Here is a 14646-nt window from a genome sequence, read left to right as displayed (position 1 = left end):
TGACAGTAATAGTATATTGTGTACCAAGGGGCGAAAGTACCGTTTTTCAGACGAGTGTGAAGTTTTCCGCCTTCGGCTCGGGCGGCAAATCATACGAGTCTGAAAAAGTTTTCGACCCGAGGTGCACACGATATTTTTCACAAAATCTTCACGGAAAGTTCGACTTCTATGCCTGGAGAGAAGCGAGAGTGGCCAATTTTACGCCAGGGCTTGAAAAAGCAGAGTGTCGATCTCTATAACGCTAAAACGTTTCATCTCCGACGAGGTATCGGCAACGACTGATGATTGCTTTTGCGGTATCGCGAACACGTTAAATCCTTTTCTGTATCGGCCGTTCGAAAGCGCGCTGTCCTTGTTTATCACTACGAATCCGTACTTTTATTGCCAACAATCGTGGCACAACGAGCAAAATTCGCCCGGAGATTTGGCCATGAATTCAACACCAGTCCTGACTGATTGTCGTACCATTTCTTGGCCGTCTTCATGAGCTTGCTTGAAGCCGCTAGTAAGGTGATCTCGTCTGACACCCTAATGCGTACGGGCTTCGACTGGTATAGAGTGTTGACAAAGGTGCAAAAATTGAAATGTCAAAATTGCCGGAGCGGAGTCGTCACTCCATTCTCGAACTGAATTTTAAATAAAAATTCATAATTCCGATCATGAAAAATAATAAGATATATATTTTATTAATTATTTTTTAATAGAAAAATGGACACAATAATTAAAAATATGATGGCGGAAAATAATTACAAGATAATACCTTTTTCATTTCCTTCACTCATATCAACAACTTCCTCAACAATTAACTTCCCCAACTTCTTATTATTTTAATTCAAGCTCAACCTCTACTTCAAGTCAAATCACAAAGTAAGGTGGTTCTTTAAAAATATCTCGTTTTTATTTGAAAGTTTTATATAAAAGTTTTATACTTATACAGTCTATATTTTATTTTTGAAGATAGATAATAGTTATTTTATTGGATAAAGAATTTTACTTTATATACCCCAAGGGGCCTTAAAGGGCGTTTTGAAGGGACGTACCCAACCCTAACCTCCAATTCATCCACTACCTTACTGTTTTGCTTCCTCATAGAGGAAGCTTTGTAATGGTGAAAATTTTTTTTTTCGAGATTTTGATGGAAATAGGTTTAGAATGTTCTAAAATGTCGAAAAATCATATTAGTAAAAAATGTCCGGAAGTATGTATGTATGTGTGTGTGTGTGTGTGTGTGTGTGTGTGTGTGTACGGATTTTTGTACACGCATCTACTTCTACAATTTTTTAGATACCAGTTTGAATTTTTGCACACAAATAGAGTATCATAGAAAGTATGTCATCCTCAAATTTTATTGAAATCGGTCTACAGGTATAGATTTTATGCAGATTTTCTTTTTTTTGAAAAATGTGTTTTACGCTGCCGCTTTCTCAATATTTGAGATAGCGATTTATTTTTAATTTTATTATATTTTCCAGTTTTTTCTACCCCTATATTTCATATATAATTCATTAAAATTTGATTGATCAGATCTCGTATTACACACATTTGAAATTTCGAAGAATTCGTACATACATAGAAGCTTTATAAAACTTGATCTGATCAACCAAATTTTAACCAATTATATATGAAATAGGGGTAGAAAAGACTGGAAAATATAATAGAATTAAAAATAAATCGCTATCTCAAATATTTATAATATTGGGCTGATTTTTTTTTATCGATAAAGTATTGTTTTAGTTTTTAAGTGGACAAGTATTTTTAGTATTTTTTAGTGAATGTATATAATTATTTACGCAGTCCCCAAAAGAGTTAAGTGTGAAATCAGAACCTTTGCTAACAAAGCTTCCTCTATGAAGAAGCCAAAACAAATAAATACCGATAATTATACCTCAAATAAAATAAAAACTTGCACACTTAGGAACTATGAGGAAGCAATGTGCAAGTTTCTACTTGCACAATTAAAAACTACGAGAAAACAATGTGCAAGTTTCTACTTGTTTTCCTTTGGACCAACGGTTTAACGTCTCTTCCGAAAGACGGAGCCTCAGTTTTCTCCGCATCTTGCACGGAGGGGCGCGGTTTTTTCGGAAAAAACTTTTCCATGATTTATGGCTCTAGTGGACTCGAACCTGGTTCCTCAGATTACGAGTCTAGCGCTCTACCACTAGACCACACCGCCGCTCTAGTTATTTTATTGTTTGATCTCATAAAAATAAAACATTAAATTGTTACTTACAAAAGAATGGAAAATAATTTAAGTTTTTAAAAAAGAAATTAAATATAACTACGTCTGCACATATAGTGATTTAAATATAATAATCTTTAGTTGAATTATTAGATAATATTCTTATTGTTATATTTTTTGTCTCAAATACTTATTGTTATTCTTCGAAAACATTTACTATTGCTATCATTAATTAATTTTATATTATTCTTTTACTGTATAATAAAATAAAACATAATTATTAATTTAAAATAAAATAATAAAATAATAATTTACATTTACGATTAATTAATAGCGTTTTTTCTTGGCTGCACTATCGCCCACTAGTGCAACACTAGTGCAACACTAGTGCAACACTAGTGCAACGCTATTGGGTAGTGCAGGGCAGTGCAGGGCGGTAGTGCAGCCAAGAAAAAACGCTATAAATAAATGAAAATTATTATTATAAAATTTATTTCTTTACAGCAATTAATTTTCCACAGCCATTTAAATGAATAAAATAATTATATATATATTTTTGTATAACATAATAAATCAGTGTTTTGGAGAAACACTGCATATTTATCTAACTGAACTCTGTAGATTATGCGAGATTGTTTTTGTATTGTATCAAAAGTTTCTTCTACGCTTTTAAATAATGTCACGAGGATTTCGATCTTACACCAAGTATGGTTATGATGAAGAACAACACTATCCATCCTAAACTTATTAACAAGCCAAAGTAAACTTCCGAATCAGTTATGGAAGAACCTTTATAGATGAGTCCTCTCAGAGATATGGAAGGCAATGTAGTTGGCAATATGTAGCTAAACCAACGAAGCATTTTTGGCATTCCTTCCAATGGCCACATGCCTCCTATAATTTTGTCAAATTAATATATTAATAAAAATTGGATTAACGTAAAATAATCCTCCATTATTATATATATATATTATTGATGTTAATTTTAACAAACACTTTCTAAGATTATTATTAACAATGTAATATATCGTTATATGATAAAAGAATTAAAATTCAAAGATAATCCATTTAATAACGGTATCACTTATTAGCAACTAGACTGAAGTAAAAAGTAATTTTTGCGCAACAAAGAATAGAGACTCACCGTTGAGTAGTATTATCGGAAAAAAACTTCCGGCCGAACAGTAAGTCGCCGTAGTATGATTTTTACACCCAATAGAGATGATAAAACCTGGTAATGCATTATCACAAATAATCAACTTAATTAATTCTCAGCAGTTTCTGATTTGCTGCTGCGCGCTTTTTTAGTACTCACCGTACATCAATCCGGTAAAACCACTTAAAAACAGAAATATAATTGTGACAAATATCGATCCTTTACATTCCAAACCCCATATAGGAAAGAATAAGAGAATTATCATGCTGGTATGAATGGCTATGATGATGCTCTGAATAACAATGTGAGACAGCAGGATTTCTTCTGTCCTGACCCCTATCACATATTTGTATTTATATTATTTTGATAAAAAATAGGGAGAAAAAATAGCCGATAAAACCGGTCTTGGAGTCTTATTAATAAATTACCTTGGACTACGCTTCGATCCCAGACGCCTTCTAATCGCTCCGTTACTATCAACATGGTGGAGACTGTATTGGCTAAAAAGAATACGAGTCTGCAAAGATATATAATAAAACTATAAATAGTTTAGTAACAGCAATTTTGATTTCATATATTATGTTAGCTTGATTTTTGCTTACGTTAGCATAAAAGATGGTGTCACGTAATCTGTATAATTAAGATCTGTTGAACCATAAATAGGATCTTCAAACTGAAAACAATTGAAACTTTAATCTTTTAGTTTTACATGAAAGAGAAAGAGAGAGAAAAATTTTAAAAATTATAAAATTACAAAATCTAAAATATACTCACTCGGATTGGCGGAGTAGCCAATTTTGGCGAATATTTGCAGTCCCTCATGATATCCTTATAAACCTCTAAAAAACGATCGAATAGTTTCTTCTGCGTTATGAGCCCAACTTGTCTATCTGTAACAAAAGCCATTGTAAATTAAGTGTTTGTAATAAATCAATTAATTTATGTGCCGTTTATGTTAAAATATTCAGGATTTAAAATAGTCTTAATTGCTTGAATCTAATTTTGCATAATTTTCTAAATAATATTTTTTATTTAAAATAATTTATACAATATATATATATATATATATATATATATATATATATAAAACTTAAAGTTATTATTTTTACGTGGAACGCCCTTCATAACACATAAATAACGTACCGCTCATATCGAGAAAAACATGAATCTGACTGGCGAGAAGATCGGAATCCTTCGCGAAATTGAAAATTTCCACTCGTATTTGCAGAGCTTCGGAGAAATTTTGATTAAAATATATTATACCCATGAGTTCTCCATTTTGTACATCATGTCTCGCCTCTAAAATATTGTCATAATATTTCTGAAAACAAAGTATAATTAATAAAAATCTTCAGGAAGCGCGTTAATGTTTATTATTACTGTCATTCTCTCAGTTTATACACTAAGAAAAAATTATTTAAATCCAAATAAATATTTATTACATATGGCTCCTAACTGCTTTACTTAATATATAATACACATATTTATTTAGAATAAGATATTTTTACTTAATTTAAATACAAATATTTAATTATAAATAAATGTGTATTACATAATTAAGTAAATCTTAAGTAAAGCTATATTAAGAGCCACCTTAATAAATATTTTTTTGCATTTAAATATTTTTTTATCAATGTACCGAGTAAATATTCTCATATATTTACATGGAATAAATGAGGAGAGAAGAGGACATCGAGAAAACGAAAAGAGCCGGTTTAAATCATAAACATTAAACACATTATTAATTTACATTACATTATTAATTTTTAAATCATTATACCTTTATCGCAATAGAGTCGTCAAAATTGTGCAAGAACCTACAGCTAAGGTTGCCGAAATGGCAGGTAAGTTCATCATTCCAAATATTGCCTAAGTTGCTTCCGTAATCGCAGTTGCTAGCTTCATTGTTGACAACCCCAATCTTCAAGTCTTTTGGATCTGCACCAATTGCAAGCAAAAATATGGTGACTTGAACTATCGGGAGAGTTACTGCAAAAACTAGTCCTCTGAAAGAATGTGTTGTTATTATTATTATTATTATCATCATCATCATCATCATCATCATCATCATCATCATCATCATCATCATCATCATCATCATCATCATCATCATCATCATCATCATCATCATCATCATCATCATCATCATCATCATCATCATCATCATCATCATCATCATCATCATCATCATCATCATCATCATCATCATCATCATCATCATCATCATCATCATCATCATCATCATCATCATCATCATCATCATCATCATCATCATCATCATCATCATCATCATCATCATCATCATCATCATCATCATCATCATCATCATCATCATCATCATCATCATCATCATCATCATCATCATCATCATCATCATCATCATCATCATCATCATCATCATCATCATCATCATCATCATCATCATCATCATCATCATCATCATCATCATCATCATCATCATCATCATCATCATCATCATCATCATCATCATCATCATCATCATCATCATCATCATCATCATCATCATCATCATCATCATCATCATCATCATCATCATCATCATCATCATCATCATCATCATCATCGTTATTGTCATTGTCATTGTCACGCAGTGCAGGAATATCTCATTCCTGCACGGGTTCGAGTGGAAAATTTTTCGTGTGGGAAATTGGCTATTTGTCGCACAGATGGCGCGCGCGGAATGAGCCACTTTCCACGCACGTGTGATATAAAAGCATTTACCCACGTAGACGGTAGATTTACATATATCTCCATATATAAACACAACAAATGTGCATTACCCGGGAAAAATCATTATATATCTGTATATATATAAGTCACGTCGTCTGTCTGTCTGTCTGTATGTACGCGAACTACTCATTCGTTAGTGGACCAAATTTTTACCAAAAGTATATGAAATAGGAGTGGAATTTCCCGGGGATGAAAATGTCGCGGCCAATTTTTTGCAACCGATTTTCTGGAAACCGATTTTTCTAATTTTTCTAATTTTTCGGAAAATAATTGACCAAATTTAAAAGAATTATATATGAAACAGGAGTAGAATTTTCCGGAAAATGCTATAAAGTGTATAATTTTTCGTTACCGATTTTTCCAATTTTTCGGAAATTAATTGACCGAACTTAAAGAATTATATGAGGTAGGGGTAGAATTTCCCGGGAATTGCCATAAAGTGTATAATTTTTCGTTACCGATCTTTCCACTCACCTACGTACGCAACATACGCACCTACGTGCATTTACTCATTCGTGGACCGAATTTTTACCAAAAGTATGTGAAGTAGGGGTAGAATTTCCCGGGGAGTGCCATAATGTGTATAGTTTTTTGCTACCGATTTTCTGGAAACCGGTTCTTTTAATTCTTCCATTTTTTCCGGTAATAATTGACCGAATTTAAAAGAATTGTATATGAAACAGGGGTAGAATTTTTTGGAGAGTGTTATAAAGTGTATAATTTTTTGTTACCGATCTTTTTGGAAACCGGTTCCAAAATTTTTCCAATTTTTCTGGAAATAATTGACCGAATCTCAAAGAATTGTATATGCTGACACACACATACACGCGCGCACACATATAATTTATTCATTAAGCCTAAATTTGGCTAAAATCACTCCTTAAAGGTGATATAGTTTATATTTTTTACGTGAGTCATTTTATAATAATTGACTATATACATAAGTAGCTGGTTTCACATGTTAAATGTCATCAGATGAAATAAAACCGAATGAAATAAATGTCATCATGGATATGGAAAATGTGATTATAAGTGAAACAAATGGTCATAAAATACAAAGTGTTATCAGTAACGGCCTGCCTTTTGGCTGTTTATATCGAACGCGGACTAGCTCGCCGGACCAGGAGTTCGATGGTAGGCCCAGAGACAGAAGGCAGTTTTGATACGGAACGCGGTTTATTACGGTGGTTCAATTACAACAGACTGTCGCGATAGTTACAACGGAGATGCAGGCGGACCATGCGGCTAACGCGGGCGGTTTATAATCTAGACGACGGTCGCGGTAATTACAAAGTACGGAAACGCATTCGGTTTATGCGGCGGACGCGGGCGGATTATATTCTATAAGACGGTCGCGATAATTGCAGATTACGGGAACGCATTCGGTTTATGCGGCGGACGCGGGCGGATTATATTCTATAAGACGGTCGCGATAATTGCAAATTACGGGAACGCATTCGGTGTATGCGGCGGACGCGGGCGGATTATATTCTATAAGACGGTCGCGATAATTGCAAATTACGGGAACGCATTCGGTTTATGCGGCGGACGCGGGCGGATTATATGCTATAAGACGGCCGCGATAATTACAACGCATTCGGTGTATGCGGCGGACGCGAATCAGGTGGTCCGTACCGGCGCGATGCGGTACGCGTGCGAACGGGCCTTTAAGCCGGCCAATGGCTGGTCGGCCCGCGGCGCGAGATTCGCGGCGCGGGCGCGCGTATGTTATCCGGCGCGGTTTCCTTTCTCGCGATACGATCCGGTGTTAATTACGCGGCGCGGTGGGAAGGAAAACGAACGGCCAGGGGCTAGGCTGGTCGATCGGTTGACGAGGAGGTCCGACTGTTCCGGCGGCAAGAACCCTTGTCGAGAGGCCGAGCACGCTCGACCCCTGGTTACCGTGGCAGACTGGGTGTTCCGGGTAGGAAGGCGGTCAGCGCTCGAGAACTCTCGAACGAGGCACAGAACGCTGTACCCCGTTTCGTAAGCTGGCCTAGGAAGCGGAAAGGTGCTCGTCTCCGAGGGTAGCGGAGCACAGGTAGCTAGACTCGGATCGGAGTGTCTACCTGTCGTGGCGCCGGTATTTTATACTCGCCCGGGTGGTACACTAGGGAGGGGAGACCGATTCCCGCGTGAGCCGCGCCGCCCGCGGAGCGGAGCGGAATCGGCGTGGCGGTAAGCGTGCTCGCGCTCGGAGGCGCTCGGCTCCCCTCGGTTTCTGTCGGAGACCCGGGAAGATGTCGGTGCGGCGGAGTGCCGCGCACACGCTCGGAGTTAAGTCGTTTAAAAATAAGGTGGGCGCACCGCGCCCTTTCCTCGCCTGATGGAGATCGTCGGGCGGCATCCGGCAGTTCTTCGCCGGGAATGATGCATGTGTGGGGGTGCATCGTTACAAGTGGTGAAATAAATCAACAGAGTGCATTAGAAAATGGCAACACGAACAGCATGAGTGAAATAAGTAGAAGAGAAATTAAAGAATCTAGAAATGGTAAATACTAAATAATATTTATTTCTTTTTTCAGTTTATATATTTCTCTATTCTTTTTTTCTCTTTATTTTAGTAAATATATACTTCTGTCCTTCTCCCTATTTTAGTAAATATACTTATACTTATATATATATAGATATATATATTTATAGATATATAAAGATCTATTTATAATTATAGATATCAGCATGGATAAAATGAAACTGAATAAAACGGAAAATGTGAATGAAACAAATGGATATGAAATACAAAATGGTAATGAAATAGCTAGAAGAGAAAGCAAAGAATTTAGTAATGGTAAATATTAGGAGGAGAGCGAATGGAAGAAGGGCCCGGCATGTCACTGGGCGGCCTCGAGTCGAACTCACGTTCGAAGGAGAAATACGAGCCGGACGTGCCGGTGAGAAACGCAAGACGAAATAGACTTTCGAGAGAGGTTCAGTGTCGATCTATGGGCGAGAGCGTAGTCGAAGCTAACACGAAAACGCAAAATCTGCTTCTTAGTACGATTAAGGAAAGCGACTTGAATAAAACGACGAACGTATGGTCTCGAAAAGATTATCCACACGAGACTGCTTCTCGGTCCGTTACGAATTGGCCCATGAACAAGAATGAAGCTACATACAAGGTGCAGCAGCCCGGTAAACGCATGAAATCTAACGCGATCACGACTCTCAAGCTGCAAAGGAGAAACTCCGATCCAGCTACGAAAATTTCGGGTTTAAGTGAAGATAAAACGGGTTTGCAGGAAGTGGTAAAACCTACATATTTAACACATTTCTAAGTGTTATTCGAGGAAGAAACAAGATAGTTCTTCCATGTGCCTCGACTGGAATTACAGCAACACTTCTAAAAAGAGGAAAAACTTTACTCCCTATTCAAGCTTTCAATTCCAATTGATGATAGTGCTAAATCTAATATCAGAGGAAATTCTCAAGCTGCACGAGAACTGATCATTGCCAAACTAATCATATGGGATGAGGTGAGCATGACTGTTGGACATGCTTTAATAGCGGTTGATAAATTTTTAAGAGATTTAATGAAGAATCCTCGACCATTTAGAAGAAAAGTAATTTTATTTGCAGGAGATTTTAGACAAAACCTTCCCGTAGTGCCACATGCACAGAAAGCAGCCATAATTGAGTCGACTGTAAAATACAGTTCTATATGAAGGAATGTAACTCAGGTTAAACTAAAGCAAAATATGAGAACTGGGGAAGAAAAAGAATTTGCAAATTGGCTAATGCAACTCGGAGATGGTAAATTATCAAATACGGATAGACTACATCTCGATACAATTGAAATTCCCCAAAATTTTATATCAAAAGAATCTCTTATTGCTGAAAGTTTTGGTGATAGAATCACCATGGAACAGATTAAAGAAAATCCAGATCGAACGATTCTTTGTCCTAAGAATGAGGATATATTCAAAATTAATGACGAAATCCTTTGTCTAATGGAAGGAGAAGAAAAAGAGTACCTCTCAATTGACTCTATTGTAAGTGATGATCCACAAGAGCAATTAAATTTTCCAACTGAGTTTTTAAACTTTCTGACACCTTCTGGAATGCCAGTTCATCGACTTAAAATAAAAGTCAGTGCTACAACAATCCTATGAAGAAATTTAAATACTAAAAAAGGACTCTGTAATGGCACAAGATTTATTGTTACTAATTTGAAAAATAATCTAATTTATGCAGAGGTTCTAACTGGTCCTGCTCGAGGACAAATTGTCTTTAATCCAAGGATAGATTTAATTACAAGTGATTTGGAACTGCCATTTAAGTTTAAACGAAGACAGTTTCCTATTCGAGTGTCATTTGCTATAACAATCAATAAATTACAAGGACAAAGTTTAGAAAAAATTGGGATTTATTTGCCACATCCTGTATTTGCTCATGGTCAACTTTATGTGGCATTTTCTAGAGCAACCAGAAAAGAAAGTGTAAAAATTAAGATTGATGAATTAAGCAATCAAGGACATCTAATAGAAGGAAGTAAAAAATGTTTTACAAAAAATGTAATATACAGAGAAATTTTATAAATTGAAAAATTATAAAATTGTATAAATGAATAATATAATAATTAAAATGTTAATAAAATATATATTTAAAAATTTTTAAATAAATTTTTTACATGAAAAATTATAAATATTAAAATTGTAAAAGTAATTTTACAAATAATAATTAATTTTTAGTATGAGTGTAAGTGTGCAGTACGAGGTACGTTTTGAAATGTCAAAAAAGTAAATTGCGATCGATTCCCTCAAAATTGGTACTAAAATTTTTATTTATAGTGGTACAGCTATTTTTATTTATAGTGGAATAGGCCTACTGGGGAAACCACTAAAAAAAACGCATTTACAATAGTACCTCAAGGGTGATGCGGAAATCTATTGGCGTTAAATGTAAATATACGCTAGCACCTATTTGCGTGTTTTATTACATATGTCCTCCGGGGCTAAAGCTGATCTACAATGTGCTCTTTGCTTTCTGTTTTTTGCTCTTAACCTCTTTGCGACTATCTCGTATTTTGCAATTCCGTCGCGTAACGTGATGTTTCTTGTCTCTTCTGAAGGTCGTCAATTTTTATCTTAGGCGACAGAGAACAAAAAACATCGCGTTACGCGACGCAATTGCGAAATACGGGATAGTCGCAAACAAGTTAAGAGCAAAAAACAGAAAGCAAAGAGCACATTGTAGATCAGGTTTTTTTGCCTTTATAGATCTATAGTTTCCTAGCTTTGAGGCCCGCGCGAAGCGCGGGCCGAAACGCTAGTAATTATATATAATTATATATAAATATATATGATTATATGTAATTATATATGATTATAAATAATTATACACAGGCGATTAAAATATATTTAAATATATATAAATGTTTTATATACATTTTGACATTATATATAAGAACCATTTATCCATGTAAATTATATATGATTATATATAATCATATATAAACTTTAAATTTGGATTATCCAATAGATGGCATTTGATAGGATTCGTTTCTCGTATTTAAAATTTGACAGACAGTGGTATAAAATGTCTCACGTCAAGCAGTGCCCCAAAGTTATAATATATGGAATAAATCATTTCACTTTTGATTCTATACCTTTTGAAAAAATATAAATCGTAATTTATCAATGTTTTATTATCGAAGTTAACAGTTCTTTTTTAATATATATTGACTATATGTATATAGTCATATACGATTATATCTATTTACATATATATAATCTCATTGTATATGTTCATATACGATTATATATGATTTTATATAATTATTAGCTGGTTACCCGGGCTTCGCCCGGGCGTCGTTTTTCTTCAAACGACTTCATTTGTGTTTCAATATCCTTATTGTGGACAAACATAAGAAATGTGTCGGGTGGTTGATATAAAAGCGATTTAACATCGGACCGCATAAAATGTTTTCCTTGATTGAACATGTCGTAACCGGTCTTTTTCTACTCGAGTTTCACACTATTGAGTCATTTCCACTTTTCACTTACCGATCAGCGATTTCATCCCTTGGTTTTCCCGGGCGTTTTTTCGGGAATTTCACGATTGCTATCATTAGATATAATTATATATGATCATATAGAGACAAAATTCATATATAATTGCATTATATATAATCATATATATTTATATATATGTTACAGTCAAAGCCCGAAACGCAGGCATTCCTAGGATTGACTAGTCAATCCTCAGGAACGACCAAGCGTCTTAGTCAAAGCCCGAAATAAGTTTTGCGTTTCGGCTTTTGACTAGTCAATCCTAGGAATAACTAATACGGCTAGTCAAAGTTAGAAACTAAAGAAAAATCACTTCGGACTTTGACTAGTCAATCCTAGGTGTGACTACGAGGCCATCTGACAATAAGTCTGATATGCGCTTTGCACATGCATCTAACCTAATCTGATCTGTCAGCTGTTCGTGAGCGAGTTACGGTGCGTTGCAAGTTAATACACATCGAGCAAGCAGTAGTTGTGCGCACGTCTGTATCGTTTTGTGATATGTTTTATTTATTATTAGTTGTTATTACGCATTCTTAAAATAAGTATAACAACATTCAAAATGAGTGAAAACGAATGTAATATAACCAATGAGGTGGACATGAACCATATGAAAACTACATTTATGGAAAGAGTTGTTAGTTTGAAGAAAACGGCATGTTCATTTCATATTGAAAGCAGACAAAAGTATGAAGAGTTAATCAGTGAGGTAGAATCTGCAAAGATGGCAAAAAAAAGGACACCGTTACAATATCGGCGTCTGAAGCGTTATGACATCTTGCGTGTTGGGAATATAAAAAAGTTGATTATGCCGCTCTCTGATAAGAATAACGTATGTTACTATGTCACAGATGACGAGTTGTTTGATGTAATTGACAGTGTTCATCGTGAGTGTGGTCATGGAGGTAGAGATCGTACAGTAAAAGCATTAAGAGATAAATATGCAAATGTTACGATAGAATGCATTAACTTGTATTTAGATTTAACTAAATGTAAGTACTTTCTAAGATGTTATGTTTACAAAATATTTTACTAAAGCTACATTTTTAAACTTAAGGAGAAAAACTATGTACAAGAGTAAAGTAAAGTAAAAAGCTACATTAGGTTAACATAATGTAACTTATAATTTATAAAGTGAGAATATTACAATACATAGGTTAGATGACGCGCTTTAAAAGTATTTAACTGTTTAAAGCGTTTTAAACCAATATTTTACCAAAGCTACATTTTTAACCTTAAGGAGAAAAAACTGTGTACAAGAGTAAAAAAGTAAATAAAAAAACCACATTATGTTAACAATAAGAACTTTAGTAAAAATAATCTTGATTTTATTTGTTAACAGTCACACAGTCTGAATTAAAGCCACACCTAGGATTGACTGGTCAAAGTCCGAAGTGATTTTTCTTTAGTTTCTAACTTTGACCAGCCATATTAGTTATTCCTAGGATTGACTAGTCAAAGTCCGAAGTGATTTTTCTTTAGTTTCTAACTTTGACTAGCCGTATTAGTTATTCCTAAGATTGACTAGTCAAAAGCCGAAACGCAAAACTTATTTCGGGCTTTGACTAAGACGCTTGGTCGTTCCTGAGAATTGACTAGTCAATCCTAGGAATGCCTGCGTTTCGGGCTTTGACTGTAACATATTGTTGCGTGCGCGCTGCCCGGTATACTTCCCTGACTCCGAGCTGAAGCGTGCAACGGGCCGACTTTCGTCAAGATGCGAATCGCCCTTAGTAACGCCTGTTTAGAAATGTTGATTGCCCGATGTTCAATTAAATATTGATTTTCTACCAGATGTTGTTTATACCTGATGTTCAGATTTAGCTGGGATACCGTCACGTTCGGACGTGTCATCCCGAGCTCCCTGTATTATCGAGCCATTTATTAAAGAAGTTCCTTTCGGAAATAACACAACGAGTCTTTCTTTATTTCTGTGAGAGTGACGGAGTGCGCGCCGCGAGTGCTTGTGAAAGAGTGAGAGACCCGGCGAGCGCAACATTTTGGGGGCTCGTCCGGGATTGAGGAAAGACGAGCCGCGCTAAACGGAATATGACCTCGACCGCTCCCACAAGGAAACGACTCCGGGCAGCGACTCCTCCACTGATCCCAGAGATGACGACGGAGGTGATCACGCTTCAGGCGGTGATGCAGGAGATCCGCGAGATGCGCGCGGAGCGCACGCAGAGAGAAGCCGAATTCGCGGCGATGGTGCAGCAGCGTGACGACGAGCTACGCCGAATCCAGGAGAGGATCTCACAGCTAAGTCCCTCCAATAATTTTGCTTCGGGCGAAAACGCGAGTAGCGCGACGCGAGAGACGGGCGCGAGTATAGACGCGTCCGGGGATCAAATCTTTCGCGGCATTAAATTGAAGCCCGATACTTACGACGGGACCGCGCCGTTACGCGAATTTCTTTCGCAATTCTCGCTCATCGCTGTCGCGAATAAGTGGAATGAGACGGAAAAGGCCATCGTATTGGCATCGTGTTTACGTGGGAAAGCGCGTTCATTGCTTGATTCTTTTGCCGACGGGATTGAATCCCTCTTTTA

General features: G+C 36.0%; 2 protein-coding genes across 5 annotated transcripts in view; one reads left to right on the top strand and one right to left on the bottom strand.

Annotated features, from left to right (window-relative positions):
• Positions 1 to 1205: 1205 nt before the first annotated feature.
• The window catches only part of LOC143904863 (ABC transporter G family member 20-like), a 38162-nt gene continuing 24721 nt past the window's right edge, over positions 1206 to 14646 (bottom strand). For all 4 annotated transcript variants that reach the window (XM_077419828.1, XM_077419824.1, XM_077419825.1 and 1 more), the window contains 8 exons: positions 5119 to 5344; positions 4482 to 4659; positions 4113 to 4228; positions 3941 to 4011; positions 3767 to 3855; positions 3498 to 3674; positions 3327 to 3413; positions 1206 to 3076 (listed from right to left, as the gene is read on the bottom strand). In XM_077419828.1, coding sequence (XP_077275954.1) covers positions 2862 to 3076; positions 3327 to 3413; positions 3498 to 3674; positions 3767 to 3855; positions 3941 to 4011; positions 4113 to 4228; positions 4482 to 4659; positions 5119 to 5344 — 1159 coding nt within the window. In that variant the 3' untranslated portion in view covers positions 1206 to 2861. The remainder of the gene's footprint in view (positions 3077 to 3326; positions 3414 to 3497; positions 3675 to 3766; positions 3856 to 3940; positions 4012 to 4112; positions 4229 to 4481; positions 4660 to 5118; positions 5345 to 14646) is intronic.
• Positions 7326 to 9364, top strand: LOC143904847 (uncharacterized). Its single transcript, XM_077419810.1, has 2 exons — positions 7326 to 8580; positions 8761 to 9364. The coding sequence occupies exon 2, from the start codon at positions 8900 to 8902 to the stop codon at positions 9362 to 9364; it is 465 nt and encodes a 154-aa protein (XP_077275936.1). The 5' UTR covers positions 7326 to 8580; positions 8761 to 8899.

The sequence above is a fragment of the Temnothorax americanus genome, unplaced genomic scaffold, assembly GCF_048541705.1.
Source record: "Temnothorax americanus isolate GAGA-0224 unplaced genomic scaffold, ASM4854170v1 Scaffold59, whole genome shotgun sequence".
In the NCBI taxonomy this organism is placed as follows: Eukaryota; Metazoa; Arthropoda; class Insecta; order Hymenoptera; family Formicidae; genus Temnothorax; species Temnothorax americanus.
Note: the sequence above shows the minus strand (reverse complement) of the source record. Positions and strands in the feature narration are given on the sequence as shown.

Excerpts from the sequence above, each read along its gene's own strand:
- LOC143904847 (XM_077419810.1), top strand. The coding sequence starts at position 8,900 with ATGGAAGAAGGGCCCGGCATGTCACTGGGCGGCCTCGAGTCGAACTCA.